General features: G+C 36.7%; 1 protein-coding gene across 2 annotated transcripts in view; it reads left to right on the top strand.

Annotated features, from left to right (window-relative positions):
• The window catches only part of CEP85L (centrosomal protein 85 like), a 193,074-nt gene that overhangs the window by 124,306 nt on the left and 52,010 nt on the right, over positions 1-16,758 (top strand). For both annotated transcript variants that reach the window (XM_030809616.1, XM_003255624.4), the window contains exon 4: positions 5,769-5,887. In XM_030809616.1, the coding sequence (XP_030665476.1) occupies positions 5,769-5,887 (119 nt within the window). The remainder of the gene's footprint in view (positions 1-5,768; positions 5,888-16,758) is intronic.

Below are 16,758 nucleotides of genomic sequence, written 5' to 3'. Positions count from 1 at the left end.
CTTGCCTGATTACTCTGGCTAGGACTTCCAGTAATATGTTGAATAGGAGTGGTGTGAGAGAGCATCCTTGTCTTACTCTGGATTTCAAGGGGAATGCTTCCAGCTTTTGCCCATTCAGTATGATCTTGGCCGTGTTTTTTTTTTTTTTAATACATGGCTCTTATTATTTTTAAGTATGTTCCTTCAATGCCTAGTTTGTTGCACAAAATATTTTGATTTTGATTTTTTTCAACCGTTTGAAAATACTAATTCCAGTTTTAGTTTGCAGGCTGTGAAAAAAACAGAGTGAACTGGATCCCTGCTCTACATGGTCTCTTTCTTAGAGGTGTACTAAAGTTGGCAATATGATTGTAGGTTTGTTTATGTCTCCATTTATTCTTAATAGTTTTTTCTCATATGAGATATATTATTAAATGTGTAAACATTGTGATTATTTTATCTTCATGGTGACTTTTATCTCTTACCTTATAAAGTTTTATAAAACTTTATTGTTATTTAATGATTTTTTTGGCCTGGATTTTATTACATCCAAGAGTGATACTGTCACTCTGCGTCTATTTTTTCATGTTAGCCAGTATTGTGCAAGAACATAGTTTGCAAGCCACAGTAGCTCCTGATCTATGATAAAACAAAAGAAAACATTAGCATTTATATTGTGCTTCATTTTCAATAACTTTTAGTCTGAAGGTTTTAAGGCAATTGCGCTTGGCTTTTCTCCTTTTCCACAATCCTATATTAATGTACTAAAGCTAAGACAGTGCTATCTAGAACTTTAAAAGTAGATATTTATGTATACTCAAAGTTATTATGGCATCATAGTCAGAGGGAAAGGGCTTTTTCTCCTCACTGCTTTTGGGCATAATACTTGAAACTTAATAGATAATTGATACTAGTAAGAATTTTTTTTTTTTTTTTTTTTTTTTTTGAGACAGAGTCTCGCTCTGTCGCCCAGGCTGGAGTGCAGTGGTGCGATCTCGGCTCACTGCAAGCTCCGCCTCCCGGGTTCATGCCATTCTCCTGCCTTAGCCTCCCGAGTAGCTGGGACTACAGTTGCCCACCACCATGCACAGCTAATTTTTTTGTATTTTTAGTAGAGATGGGGTTTCACAGTGTTAGCCAGGATGGTCTCGATCTCCTGACCCTTGTGATCCACTCACCTCGGCCTCCCAAAGTGCTGGGATTACAGGCGTGAGCCACTGTACCTGGCTGATACTAGTAAGATTTTATAAGTTGTTAGGCTATGTGATACATATAAAAACGCTCATCAAATGTGTAAGAGAAGATAATTTTGTCTTATAAATAAAGGCAGAAAACCTTTAACATGTGCAGACACATTAAATTGACAGTTTTTGAATAACTTCTCTGTAAGATTGTAATGTGGAATGTGAGGAAGAACCAATTTGAACACATCTAATTCCCTTATCGCTATTCCACCTTTGTTTAGGACTTTCAAAAGATAAATGGTTCCAGGGTAGATACCTGATTTATTTCCACATTTAGTGCAAAATGATTGTGTTATTTCTATCAGATTTTCTTTTAGCTCTGTCAAGGCTGGAACCTAGACTGTCAATTATGATGAAAATACATTTTCATTAATTGTTCCTTTTCTGTATGCCTTTAGTAGTGTATCAGTTGTTTATAGAGAATGTAAAATCATAAAGGTATAGTTGCTTTGCTGTTTGAGACTTCACAATATGATTTTTTTGTTCTTGAATTTTGCTAGGTACTTCAAATTCCATTCTATAATTTCATTTAATGTAGTATAGATGCTGGCTTCATTATAAAAGCCATTCCCCTTAGAAGGTAAAATGTCTCCGTAACTGTCATGTTTAGAGGTAGGTAGATACACATGGATTTAAAAAATTACTTTTAAGTCAACCTACAGCATTTGGTAGGGTGTCAGGTTTTGTTCTCTCTTTTAACTATTTTATGAATCAGCGTTTAAGTTTAGTAAGGAAGACTATCATAAGGAAGACTGCTGCTGGTTTGGCAATTTTTAAATATATTGTATCTTAATTGCAGGGACAGGAATCCTTTTTCTTTATTCCCGTTTTCCCAGTTTCAGAGCTCAATTTTTGTTTATTTCTAAAGGGTTTAGATCAAGGGTGTTACAACACAGAATAATACATTCTTATATTTTGTTTTGTGTATATTTATGGAAGTATTTGGCAAGTACTTTAGCAATCCATCCTGCCAATGGTTCAAGGTGCTATAAAAGCAAATAGTGTTGTCAGTTGCCGTTTCTCTTTATGCCTAGTTGTTCTTTCTGTTTAATCTTTTCCTTGATGCCAAGAAACATTAAAAAAAAAAAAAGAAAAAGAAAAGAAAAGCCACCTTCTTAAGGTAATTGTCAGCCATGGGAAATTTTTTTTTAGCAGATGTCTTGTGAAGAGTAAAGTACTGTTAATGTCTTCTTGAGAAGATCATCATCTGTTGCCTAGGTACTTGTCTTACTGAAATAGGCACAAGATGTATAAGGTGAAACATAGCTTCAGATAATATGGTGTAGATCACTGCTGGTGTGTGGTCATCGGAAATAGAGAATCTACCTATTTTAGATCTTTGAAAGAGGAGACCATAAATCCTTAATCTAGCCTAGAAGATTTTTGTTAGGCATGCTAATAATATACAAAATAATATAATATACAAAAACCAATACCTAAAGTACATGTGAACTGTTATTAGGATTTAAATAATGTATAACTCAGTAGGTAAATAAAAATAGATATTTATTTTTAATCTCCAAGGAAATGAAATATTAGTATTATAAATTATAGCACATTTAATAATTCACCACATCATTTTAAGCATTTCCAAATCCTACTCTGAGTTTTGGAATTAGTGATAATGCTGTTTTGTTTAGCTTTTACTAGCTTTAATAAATTTCCTGTTTGAGCCACAGTTTGACAAAAGAGATTTTATCAAATGACTTACCCATTAAATTGATTATCAGTAGGTAATGCGGAGTTTCATTAAGTAGAGAGTTTCTGTTAATAATATTGTTTATAGTGTTAAATTTTTTCTCACAGTCTGAGAACAATTACTTTCAAAACAGTTTTCTAGTCCTTACGATGAAATTTGGAACACCTAATTAGGCCATAGTGCCACAGGAAAAACCCCAAAACTGGGGTTCAGCCTGGGAGGCCACATGGGTTCTTGGCTTTGTGCAGGAAGGAATTCAACAGCGAGCCGACGGTACAGGGAAAGCAAGTTTATTAAGAAAGTAGAGCTGGGCGCGGTGGCTCATGCCTGTAATCCTAGCACTTTGGGAGGCCGAATCGGGCAGATCACCTGAAGTCAGGAGTTTAAGACCAGCGTGACCAACATGGAGAAACCCCCGTCTCTACTAAAAATACGAAATTAGCTGGGCATGATACTACAGCCAGCTACTCAGGAGGCTGAGGCAGGAAAATCGCTTGAACCCGGGAGGCAGAGGTTGCGGTGAGCTATCGCGCCATTGCACTCCAGCCTGGGCAACAAGAGTGAGACTGCATCTCAATTAAAAAAAAAAAGAAAGTAATGAAACAGTGGCTGCGCCATAGGCAGAGCAGCCCCGAGGGTTGCTGGTTGGCTATTTTTATGGCTGTTTCTTGATCATATGCTAAACAAGATGTGGATTATTCATGAATTTTCCAGGAAAGTGGCAAGGAATTCCCAGAATTCTCCTTCACCTTTCAGACCATATAGGGTGACTTAAGGATTTTGCCATGGCCTTTGTAAACTATGTTATGGCACTGGTGGGAGTTTAGTATTCTAATGTATTATGATTAGCATGTAATGAGAAGTAAAGATGACCAGAGGTTGCTTTCATGGCCATCTTGGTTTTGGCAAGTTTTGGCCAGCTTTTTTACCCCATCCTATTTTATAAGCTGGGTCTTTGTGACCTGTATCTTGTGAAACCAGTTCTTCTGCAAACCTATCTATCTCAATAGTAGAAGCAGTGGAACAATGTGGTCCTTAAGATCAGGTGCTCCTTTGTTGGGCTACCTGGGTTTGAATCTTAGCTCTGCCAGCTAAGTATAAATAAGATTGTAGGTAGTGTTTAATTGGGAAGATTTTGCGGGACTGACTTGTACAAGAACTAGCTAGTCAGAAAGGATGCCTATTTATGGATGGAGCAGGGTTCTGAAGGTCCCTTGTTGTGCTGGGAAGTAACTATTTTATTTGTTGGATCATGGGGCATTCTGGAGAGTGGCCTGGATAGTGAAAGAGACAGTCCACACAGTGGTGTAAACAGCAGTTAATTACCAACCACAGTGAAACTACTTCAGTATTCTAACAGCTAACATTATCTGTACTGATGCATACTGGCTGAATATCAGCCCTTATTGTATATTAGGCAAGGGAGAGAATGAAATTCAGAGGCAGATGTCTAACCTGCCCCTGTAACACTATGTGTCACTTTGGAAATGTCTTCCCATCTGACAAAGTATGTGCCTTCTTTTCAACTGATCTCTATCCTTAGTCTGTTCATCCTAACCTGTCTCCTGCATGAAACATCCCATCCTAATTACTTGACAGTCATCTCAAAGAGTTAATCTGTGACTGGTTGATGTCATGCAATTAGTGGTTTATTTTGAAGGTCTTATTAATAGCATTTTTGGAAAGTAAAGGATAAAAATATCACTACACATTTGAATTCTCTTGAAGTTGCTTTGTGGTGTTTATACAACATCTTTTGGCTTGCCAAAGAACTGTGTTCCTATTTGATTTACCAGTTATACTAGGTTCCTAGAGATGACATAACAGAGTATCACAAATGAGCTAGCTTGAACACCAGAAATTGTCTCACAGTTCTGGAAGTTGAAAGTTAGAAATCAGGGTGTTGGCAGAGTTGATTCCTTTGGATGACTGTGAAGCAGAATTTGTCCCATGCCTCTCTCCTAGCTTTTGGTCTTTGGCTTTCGGACACTTGTGGGGTGGGTCAGAGATTCTCCAAGGACCCCTTTTTATCTGCCTAGGCATTTGGTTGTCTCACTACTTTGTGAAAATATTTGTGATTTTGAAATTTTAATGTAAGTAAATGATGATGTGATGCTTGTCAACTTGAAGTCTGAATACTACAGATACTGCTTTTATTTTCTTGTGGAAAATCTCCTGCTAATGTCTGTCTAGTTAAGCCATGGCACATTCCTACATTGTATTACTCCCTTAATGATTAATCTCATTTCCAGAAAACTTCCACTTCCACTTCTACAAGGTAATGGGAATAAGATCTTATATGGTTTTGTTTGTTTGTTTGTTTAGACGGAGTCTTGCTCTGTCACCCAGGGTAGAGTGCACTGGTGCCACCTTGGCTCACTGCAAGCTCCACCTCCTGGGTTCACGCCATTCTTCTGCCTCAGCCTCCTGAGTAGCTGGGACTACAGGCGCCCGCCACCACGCCTGGCTAATTTTTTGTATTTTTAGTAGAGACGGGGTTTCACCATATTAACCAGGATGGTCGTGATCTCCTGAGCTCGCCCTCCCAAAGTGCTGGGATTACAGGCGTGAGCCACCGCGCCTGGCCAAGATCTTATACAGTTTTATAATTTGTCAGGATAAACGTTCTGTTGTCATTAATTCTTCATTAGACGTATACATTTCCTTTAGAACTTCCTTGACATTGTCCAAGTTATGTTGTATTCATGATGTGATTTCTGAGAGTATTAAAAAATCAAAGAGGGAGTTCTTTTTTTTTAATGTAAATCTTTGGGAAAATATGATAGTATATAAATATTTTCTTTAAGTACTTTTAGTATACTAATTGTGTAAACATGTTTGTGCAGGTTTTGACTGGAACATGTCGTCAAAGTTATTCACCTGGCTATCAGGATTTCAGTAAGTGGGAATCAATGTTGAAAATAAAAGAAGGACTTCTAAGGCAGAAAGAAATTGTAATCGATCGGTGAGTCTATTTTAAATTATTAAATATTTCAGGCCTACAGAAATTTAGATTAATGAAACAATTAGCTTTATGTCCACTACATAGAATTTAAGATCTAGAACCTTACAGATTCATTGATGCCACATCTCTGCCCCTCCTCAATCCCAATCCTTTAAAGAACTACTATTAGAACTGATGGTTTATCTGTCTGATTTCTGTCATCCCTCCCGTTCATGTTAGTGAATTATTTCATTATTTGGAAGCTCCATTCTGTCTTTTCTGTATGTGTAGCAGGTTAGCTGCAATGCTAATGAGCTATTAGAGCTACAAGATAATGTCTTCATTTTACCATTGAGAACTATCCAGTTGGAAAGCTAATTTAAAGCAGTCATTTCCTTTAATGTATGCTAGGTCTGAAGTCACAGAAACTATAAAAATGACGAATGTTTAAAATGAAATGACTTATAGTTAAGAATTATGGCAGTTTTGGGGGACATTCTAAAATGTTTAAGGGTTTGAGTACCTAAGCTCTGAAAAAAAATTATTTATACTTAATAGACAGTCTCCTGAGTATTGTGAGCAGTAAACCTTCACGTTACATCATTGTATTTTCTTTAACGTATATTCTACATCATTTATGTATGCTTTTGGGATAATTAAATATGTTGTATATCATGATAATTGGGAAGTAATTCCAGGAGGCTTTTTTTCTTAACCAGTGCTCGTAATTACTTATTTTCATATGCTTGCATAGGATAACGCAGTAGGTGTTTTAGCCTTAAAATTCTAATTTTAACCTTTAAACGCATTTAATAGTTGAAATTTCACAAGATTTTGCTTAGAAATTTAGCATTGTTAACGAAGATCTACTGGAATATAAACTAGACCACAGACATCTGCATTTTCTTGTTCTCCACTATATTCCCCCAATTTTTTCTTTCTTTCTTTTTTTTTTTTTTGAGAGTCTCAGTCTGTCACCCAGGCTGGAGTGCGGTGGTGCCATCTCAGCTCACTGTAATCTTCACCTCCCAGGCTCAAGCGATTCTTGTGCCTTAGCCTCCTGAGTAGCTGGGATTACAGCTGTGCACCACCATACCTGGCTAAATTTTGTATTTTTTAGTAGGGACAGGGTTTTGCCATGTTGGCCAGGCTTGTCTTGAACTCCTGGCCTCAAGTGATCCACCTGCCTCGGTCTCTCAAAGTGCTGGGATTACAAACATGAGTCACCATGCCCAGCCTATTCCCAACATTTTGAAAAGAGCCTGGCATTAGTATATGCCTTGAAACTTGATACTTCCATACTTGATAAATGAAGGATTGTGGAAGATAGTTTTAATTGATTTTAGGAAAAAGCTACTTAAAAATATTAGTTGTTTCCAGTACAAGTGAATGTTATATACGAATAAGTACAGGCCCAGTTGGATGTGTATTTTTAATACCTATAATTTAATATAGGTACAATTTTATATACTTGAAATTAATATTCGCTCTTATTGCCCAGGCTGGAGTGCAATGGCATGATCTCAGCTCACCACAACCTCCACCTTCTGGGTTCAACCGATTCTCCTGCCTCAGCCTCCCGAGTAGCTGGGATTACAGCCATGCTCCATCACACCTGGCTAATTTTGTATTTTCAGTAGAGACGGGGTTTCTCTACGTTGGTCAGGCTGGTCTCGAACTCCTGACCTCAGGTGACCCGCCCATCTCGGCCTTCCCAAGTGCTGGGATTACAGGTGTGAGCCACCGTGCCCCGCCTGAAATTCATACTTTTAAAAAACGGACTAAAATTCAGTTTTACTTATATGGATTTGCCCTCCCTCAAACAATGGAAATCAGTTGGCGTTATTTTTTTTTGAATACCATTCCATTGGATATAAGTTAATAGAAAATGCAGAAAATTATTGACATAATAAAAAATATATTTCTCAATTTTATATATTGTAGAAGCAGACTAAGGAATAATTCAAAATAACTCAAGTTGCTCATTTGGCTAATTCTTCAGCTAGGCTTATTTATGCATCTGTGGTAGCAGGTGGGGGCTGAGTGGCATAGGATGGGCAACGGCAGGATGGCTTGTCTTACTCCACGTGTTCTGTCATCCTCCAGGAGGCTAGCCTGGGTTTGTTCGAGTGGTGGCTGGGTGGGATTCTAAGAAAGAATGAAGCATACGAAGTCTCTTGAAGCTTAGACTCAGGACTGGCCCAACTTCACTTCCATTATATTCTGTTAGTCACTAGACCAGTAGTAGACTTCACTTCCAGACAGTGGAAACAGCAAAATCACGTTGACAGGAGGCATTAGTAATATAGGGAGGGTAATAATTGAAGCATTTTAGTAAATAATCTACCCAGTATCTTAAATAGTCTTTGGTTTATATATGAGTTTATTATAAAGTTTTTGATAATCAGTGCATTTGATATTGTATAAAACAGAAGAGAAACTAAGCAGCTTTTGTTTCTAAAGCAGCATAACTATCATTTAAAAGTAAAAATGTTTGTATCTACAAATTTCTATAACATATATAGTACTTAAATTGGAATCAAGTATATAACATTTCTGTTTTTGAAGAAGCAGATTAGAGTAATGGCCTTTAAAATGTTGATGTCACATGTAGAGGCTGTTTCAGAGCCAGACTTCATGGGATTTGGTGTCCAGTTGGATGGAATTGAGAGTAAACCTGCCGAACTTTTTACTTTGGGGTATGGTGTGGTCAGCGATACCTTTCAAATCACTTAACTAAAAATTATATGTTGTATATTACTTCTGAAAATATATTATCCAAAATTACATGAGAAAAAATGTGTTTTTTTTCACACTGCATATAACTTTCATAGGAAGAGACTGGATTATTAGGTTAAAGCAGAGAAAATGGGAAAAATAACTGCTATAGAAACCATTCCTAAATGCTCCCCATCTCTTGAGAAACAGTGTATAGATTAACTTCAGGAACAATTCAGAAAAACATTTGCCACTATAACCATTTAGGTGATTGAGTAGTGCTTGACCTTTTGCACTTGGATCTCTTTAACTGACTGGGTGAAGGAGTTTCACCACTTAAGCAAAAATGAAGTTTTTTTAAAGTTTATCTCGTAAAAGTAGAGATTGGAATAGTGGTTCCTGGAGGCGGGAAGGCTGGGGGAAGTAGCGAATACAGAGAGGTTGGTTAATGAATAGAAAGTTGCAGCTAGATAGAAGTTCTAGTGTTCTGTTGCACTGTAGGGTAACTATAATAAACAATAATTATATTTTTTTCAAATAGCTAGAAGAGAGTAATTTCAATGTGAACAGCACAAAGAAATGATAAAGGATTGAGATGATGGATATGCTAATTGCCCTAATTTAATCACTATACATTGTATACATGTATCTAAATATCACATTATACCCCACAAATATGACAATTATGTTGATTAAAAAATACATATTTTCAAAACATTTTTAAATATATAGAAATAAAATTGGTTTTGTATTCTGCAATCTAATCTCACTAATTAGTTCAAGTAGGTATTTTTTTATAGATTCAATAGGATTGTTTACATAAACAATCATGTTGTCTGTGATTAAAGGTGGATTTACTTTTTCAGTATAGAGTCTTTTTATTTCCTTTTCTTGCCTTCTAAAAGTAAATAGAGCCTTCAATACAGTGATGAATAGAAGCAGTGAGAGTAAACATCCTTTTCCTTGTCTTGTCCCTAATTTGTTTTAGGTGTGAAAGTCTTCAGCCTTTCACCATTAAGTGTGATGTTAGCTGTTTTTCATAGTTGCCTTTTTTAGTTTGTGGAAATTCCTTCTATTCCAAGTAGCTGATGAATTTTCAGATGTAAAACCTACCATGTTATTCCTGGGATATACCCCCTTGGTTATGATGTATTTTCCTTTTTATCTGTCTTTGGATTCCATTTGTTAAGAATTTTTACATTTATATTTAGAAGAGATATTGGTCTGTATTTTTCTTTTCTTGTAATGTGTTTATCTGGTTTAGTTTTTGGTCACGCTGGCCTCATAGAGTTGGGAATTATTCACTGGTTTTTGGGATACATTGTGTACAACTAGTATTTTTTATTTCCTAAATTTTCAGCAGAATTCCTCCTGACCTTTCTTTATTGAAAAGTCAACTAAAAACCCAATTTCTGTAATATACGTAGGGCTATTTAAATACTTTGGAAACTCTACTTTGAGTTTCATTTGTTCTTCTTTTTCTAACTTCTTTTTTTGAGACAGAGTTTCACAGTCCCCCGCACTCCCCGCCGCCACACACACACAGATGGAGTCTTGCTCTGTCACCCAGACTGGAGTGCAGTGGCGCCGTCTCGGCTCACTGCAATCTCTTCCTCCCGGGTTCAAGCAGTTCTCCTGCCTCAGCTTCCCGAGTAGCTGGGATTACAGGCGCCGGCGACCACACCCAGCTAATTTCTGTAGTTTTAGTAGAGACGGGGTTTCACCATGTTGACCAGGCTGGTCTCGAACTTCTGACCTCATGATCTGCCTGCCTCGGGCTCCCAAAGTGCTGGGATTACAGGCATGAGCCACCACACCTGGCCCTTTTTTTTTCTAACTTCTTAAAGTGGAGGCTGAGATAATTTGAGAGGTTTCTTCTTTTCTGGTATAGGCATTTAGTGTCTCGGACCACAGTGCAATCAAATTAGAACTCAGGATTAAGAAACTCACTCAAAACTGCACGACTGCATGGAAACTGAGCAACCTGCTCCTGAATGACTACTGGGTAAATAATGAAATTAAGGCAGAAATAAAGATGTTCTTTGAAACCAATGAGAACAAAGACACAATGTACTGGAATCTCTGAGACACATTTAAAGCAGTGTTTAGAGGGAAATTTCTGGCACTAAATACCCATAAGAGAAAGCAGGAAAGATCTAAAATTGACAATCTAACATCACAACTAAAAGAACTAGAGAAGCAAGAGCAAACAAATTCAAAAGCTAGCAGAAGACAAGAAATAACTAAGATCAGAGCAGACCTGAAGGAGATAGAGACATGAAAAACTCTTCAAAATATTAATGAAACCAGGAGCTGGTTTTTTGAAAAGATCAACAAAATAGATGGACTGCTATCCAAACTAATAAAGAATAAAAGAGAGAAGAATCAAATAGATGTGATAAAAAATGATAAAGGGGATATCACCACTGATCCCACAGAAATACAAACTACTATCAGGAAATATTATAAACACCTCTACGCAAATAAACTAGAAAATCTAGAAGAAATGGATAAATTCCTGGACACGTACACTCTCCCAGGTCTAAACCAGGAAGAAGTCAAATCCCTGAATGGACCAATAACAAGTTCTGAATTTGAGGCAGTAATTAATAGCCCACCAGCCAAAAAAAGTCCAAGACCAGACAGATTCACAGCCAAATTCTACCAGAGGTACAAAGAGGAGCTGGTATCATTCCTTCTGAAACTACTTCAAGCAGTAGAAAAAGAGGGAATCCTCCCTAACTCATTTTATGATGCCAGCATGATCCTGAAAACAAAACCTGGCAGAGACACAACAAAAAAAGAAAATTTCAGGCCAATATCCCTGATGAACATAGATGCAAAAATCCTCAATAAAATACTGGAAAACCAAATCCAGTAGCACATCAAAAAGCTTATCTACCACGAACAAGTCGGCATCATCCCTGGGATGCAAGGCTGGTTCAACATACGCAAATCAATAAATATAATCCATCACATAAAACCAATGACAAAAACTACACGATTATCTTAATAGATGCAGAAAAGGCCTTCGATAAAATTCAACACCCCTTCATGCTAAAAACTCTCAATAAACTAGGTATTGATGCAGTGTATCTCAAAATAATAAGAGCTATTTATGACAAACCCACAGCCAATATCATAATGAATGGGCAAAATCTGGAGGCTTTCCCTTTGAAAACTGGCACAAGAAAAGGATGCCCTCTCTCACACTCCTCTTCAACATAGCATTGGAAGTTCTGGCCAGGGCAATCAGGCAAGAGAAAGAAATAAAAGTATTCAGATAGGAAGAGAGGAAATCAAATTGTCTCTGTTTGCAGATGACATGATTGTATATTTAGAAACCTGCATCGTCTCAGCCCCAAATCTCCTTGAGCTGATAAGCAACTTTAGCAAAGTCTCAGGATACAAAATCAATGTGCAAAAATCACATTCCTATACACCAATAACAGAGAAACAGGCAAATCATGAGTGAACTCTCATTCATAATTGCTACAAAGAGAATAAAATACGTAGGAATAGAACTTAAAAGGGATATGAAGGACCCCTTCAAGGAGCACTACAAACCACTGCTCAAGGCAATAAGAGAGGACACAAATAAATGGAAAAACATTCCATGCTCATGGATAGGGATAATCAATATTGTGAAAATGGTTATGCTTCCCAAAGTAATTTATAGATTCAATACTGTCCCCATCAAGCTACCATTGACTTCCTTCACAGAATTAGAAAAAACTACTTTAAATTTCATAATTTACTAATTATGAACCAAAAAAGAGTCTAGATAGCCAAGACAATCCTAAGCAAAAAGAACAAAGCTGGAGGCATCACACTACTTGACTTCAAACTCTGCTAAAAGGCTACAGTAACCAAAACAGCATGCTACTTGTATGAAAACAGATAGACGAATGGAACAGAACAGAGGCCTCAGAAATAACGTCATACACCTACAACCATCTGACCTTTGACAAACCTGATGAAAACAAGCAAGGGGGAAAGGATTCCCTATTTAATGAATGATGTTGGGAAAACTGGCTAGCCATATGCAGAAAACTGAAACTGAACCCCTTCCTTACACCTTAAGATGGATTAAAAACTTAAACGTAAGACCTAAGACCATAAAAACCCTAGAAGAAAACCTAGGCAGTACCATTCAGGACATAGGCATGGGCAAAGACTTCATGTCTAAAACACCAAAAGCAGTGGCAGCAGAAGCCAAAATTGACAAATGGGATCTAATTAAACTGAAGAGCTTCTGCACAGCAAAAGAAACTATCATCAGAGTGAACAGGCAGCCTACAGAATGGGAGAAAATTTTTGCAATCTATCCATCTGGCAAAGCACTAATATCAAGAATCTACAAGAACTTAAATTTACAAGAAAAAAACAACCCCATCAAAAAGTGGGCAAAGGAGATGAACAGACACTTCTCAGAAGAAGACATGTATGCAGCCAACAAACATGAAAAAAAGCTTATCTTCACTGGTCATTAGAGAAATGCAGATCGAAACCACAGTGAGATACCATCTCATGCCAGTTAGAATGGTGATCATTAAAAAGTCAGGAAACAACAGATGCTGGAGAGGATGTGGAGAGATAGAAACACTTTTACACTGTTGGTGGGAGTGTAAATTAGTTCAACCATTGTGGAAGACAGTGTGGCGATTCCTCAAGAATCTAGAACCAGAAATGCCATTTGACCCAGCAATCCCATTACTAGGTATATACCCAAAGGATTATAAATCATTCAACTATAAAGACACATGCACGTGTATGTTTATCGCAGCACTATTCACAATAGCAAAGACTTGGAACCAACCCAAATGCCCGTCAGTGATACGACTGGGTGAAGAAAATGTGGCACATATACACCATGGAATACTATGCCCAGCCATAAAAACGGATGGGTTCATGTCATTTGCAGGGACATGGATGAAGCTGGAAACCATCATTCTCAGCACACTAACACAGGAACAGAAAACCAGACACCGCATGTTCTCACTCATAAGTGTGAGTTGAACAATGAGAAAACATTGACACAGGGAGAGGAATATCACACACCAGGGCCTGTCGGGGGTTGGGGGTCTCAGGGAGGGATAGCATTCGGAGAAATACCTAATGTAGATGATGGGTTGATGGGTGCAGCAAACCACCATGACACGTGTATACCTATGTAACAAGCCTGCACGTTCTGCACATGTACCCCAGAGCTTAAAGTATAATAAAATAAAAAATAAATTTCCAAGTTCTTCTTTATCAATATCTTACAAATTTTAATTTGTTTGGTTTTCATTTTTGTTCACCTCAAAATACTTAGTTATCTTCTGATTTCGTCTTTGACCCTAAAGTTATTTACAATTATGTTACATTGTTTCCAAATATTTCAGGATTTTCTAGAATGCTGTCTGTAATTGTTTTCTGATTTAATTTCACTGTGGTCCGAGAATATATTCTATATGAATTGAATTCTTTTAAGTTTGTTGGTGCTTGTTTCATGGCTCAGAAGATCATCTATTTTAATAAGTGTTTCATGTATTCTTGAAAAGGATGTGTATTCTGCTGCTTTTGTCTTTTGTGGGGAGTATTCTAGAAATTCCTTCTAGTACAAATCAGTTGATAGTGTTTTTGTCTTTTATATTCTGTTGATTTTCTGTCTACTTGTGCTATTAATGTCAATTATTGAGATCCAGGTGTTAAAATATCCAATTATAATTGTGGATGTATCTGTTTCTCTTCTATTTTATCAGTTTTTTTGCTTCATGTATTTAGACGCTGTGCTCTTAGGCCCAAATGTCATGACGATTTAATGAATTGATCCTTTTATTATTATTAAGTTATAATTTTTGTCCCTGGCAATATTCTCTGCTCTACCAATCTGTTTTGGCCTGGCCAGTTGGCGCACATCTGTAATTCCAACACTGAGAAGTTGAGGTGGGAAGATCACTTGAAGCCAGGAGTTTGAGACCAGCCTGGGCAACATAGTGAGATTTCACCTCTACAAAATTAAAAAAAAAACAAAACAAAACAAAAAAAAAACTTAGCTGGGCACAGTGGATCCGATATATAGTCCCAGCTATTTGGAAGGCTGAGACAGGAAGATGGCTTGAGCCCAAGAGTTCAAGGCTGTAGTGAGCTATAATCACACCACTGCCTTCCATCCTGAGTGACAGGGTGACACCCTGTCTCTAAAATAGAAAAAAAAAAAATCTGCTTCTACTAATATTAATATAGTTACTCTGGCTCTCTTTTGATTATTTTTAGCACAGGTTTTCCTCTTTTTACTTTATAACCTGTTTGTGTCCTTATGTTCAGAATGGTTTTCTTTCTTGTAGATAGTATATAGTTAGGTCCTGCTTTTTATCCATTCTGCCAATGTCTGCCTTTTGATTGGGAGCATCTAAACTATTTACATATTGTGATTATTGATATGGTCAAGTTTAAATCTCCTATATTGGTATTTGTTTTCTTTTTCTTTTTTCTTTTTTTTTTTTTTTTTTTTTGGAGACGGTGTCTTGCTCTGTCTCCCAGGCTGAAGTGCAATGGCACGATCTCGGCTCACTGCAGCCTCTGCCTCTCAGGTTCAAGCCATTCTCCTGCCTCAGCCTCCCAGGTAGCTGGGACTACAGGCATGCATCACCATGACCAGCTAATTTTTGTATTTTTAGTGGAGATGGGGTTTCACCATGCTGGCCAGGCTGGTGTCGAACTCCAGACCTCAAGCGATCCACCTGCCTCAGCCTCCCAAAGTGCTAGGATTACAGATGTGAGCCACTGCGCCTGGCATTGCTATTTGTTTTCTTATTGTTCCATCTGATCTTTGTTCCCCTTTGCCTTCTCTTGAATTATTTGAATATTTTTTTACAATTCCTGTTATCTCTTTTATTGGCATATTAGCTATATCTCTATTGTTATAATGATTGCTTTAGAGTTTATAATATACTTTAAAGTATAGCAGTCTATCTTCAAGTAATACTATACTATTTTATGTATAATGTAAGAATCTTATAAAGCGTACTTCCATTTTTTTCTCTTCTAGCCTTTGAGCTATTTTGTCATACATTCTACATCTACAAAGGTTATACAACATGGATATAAATTTTTTTTGCCTTAAACAATTTATGATCTTTTAATGGATTTAAATAATAAGAAAAATATCTTATGTACTTATTTGCCCATGTGTTTATCATTTCTGGTATTCTTCTTTCTTTTGTGTAAATTCAGGTTTTCATCTGGTATATTGTTCTTTTGCCTGAAGGTGTTCCTTTATCATTTTTTGTAGTTGAAGTCTGGGGTGATCAATTCTTTCAGCTTTTAAGTTTCCAAAAAGATCTTTATTTAACCTTTAAAAAAATATTTTCTGTGGGTGAAGTATTATAGGTTAACAGGTTTTTTTTTGTATGCTTTTTGTGTTTTCAAATTTTTTCTTAAGTCAAAAATTTTAGGTTGAGAGCTTTTAAATTTTAGTACTTAAAGTACTTCATTGTATTGATTGCATTATTTCAGTTGAGAAATTTGCCATCCTCTTCATCTTTGTCTCCTTGAATGGATTTATCTTTTTTCCCTCTGGCTCCTTTAAGATTTTATCACCATAATCTATTTGATTTAGATGTACCTTGGCTTAGATTTCTTCATGTTACTTTTATTTGGGGTTCACTGGGCTTCCTGAACCTGTGGGTGTATAGTTCTCATCAGATTTGGTAAAATTTTGGCCTGTTTTACACAAATATTTTTTTCTGTCCCCTACTCCCACCCCCTGCCACCTTCTTTACCTGCTCTTTAGAGATTCCAGTTGTACATATATTTGGCCTCTTATAATCTCGCAGCTCACTGATACTATGAGCTTTTTTGTTTTATTTCTTTGTCCTTTTTTCTCTATGTGTTTCTTTTTAGTTTCTATTGCTGTTTTTAAATTCACTGTACTTTTGTGCTGTAATGTCTCATCTTTTAATCACCATTCAGTGTGTTGTCTTGTATGTCTCTACTTAATATGTTCGTTCATTCTTCTAACTTAAGCATATGAATAGTTATAATAATATAATAACTGATTTATTATCCTTGTCTGTTCTAACATCTCTGTCAGTTCTAGCTCACTTTCAGTTGATTGGATTTTCTTATTATTATGAGTTACATTTTTACTGCTTTTTTTGTACTCCCAATAATTTTTTGATGCCAGG

This window comes from Nomascus leucogenys, chromosome 3 (genome assembly GCF_006542625.1).
Source record: "Nomascus leucogenys isolate Asia chromosome 3, Asia_NLE_v1, whole genome shotgun sequence".
NCBI classification, from domain to species: domain Eukaryota; kingdom Metazoa; phylum Chordata; class Mammalia; order Primates; family Hylobatidae; genus Nomascus; species Nomascus leucogenys.
Note: the sequence above shows the minus strand (reverse complement) of the source record. Positions and strands in the feature narration are given on the sequence as shown.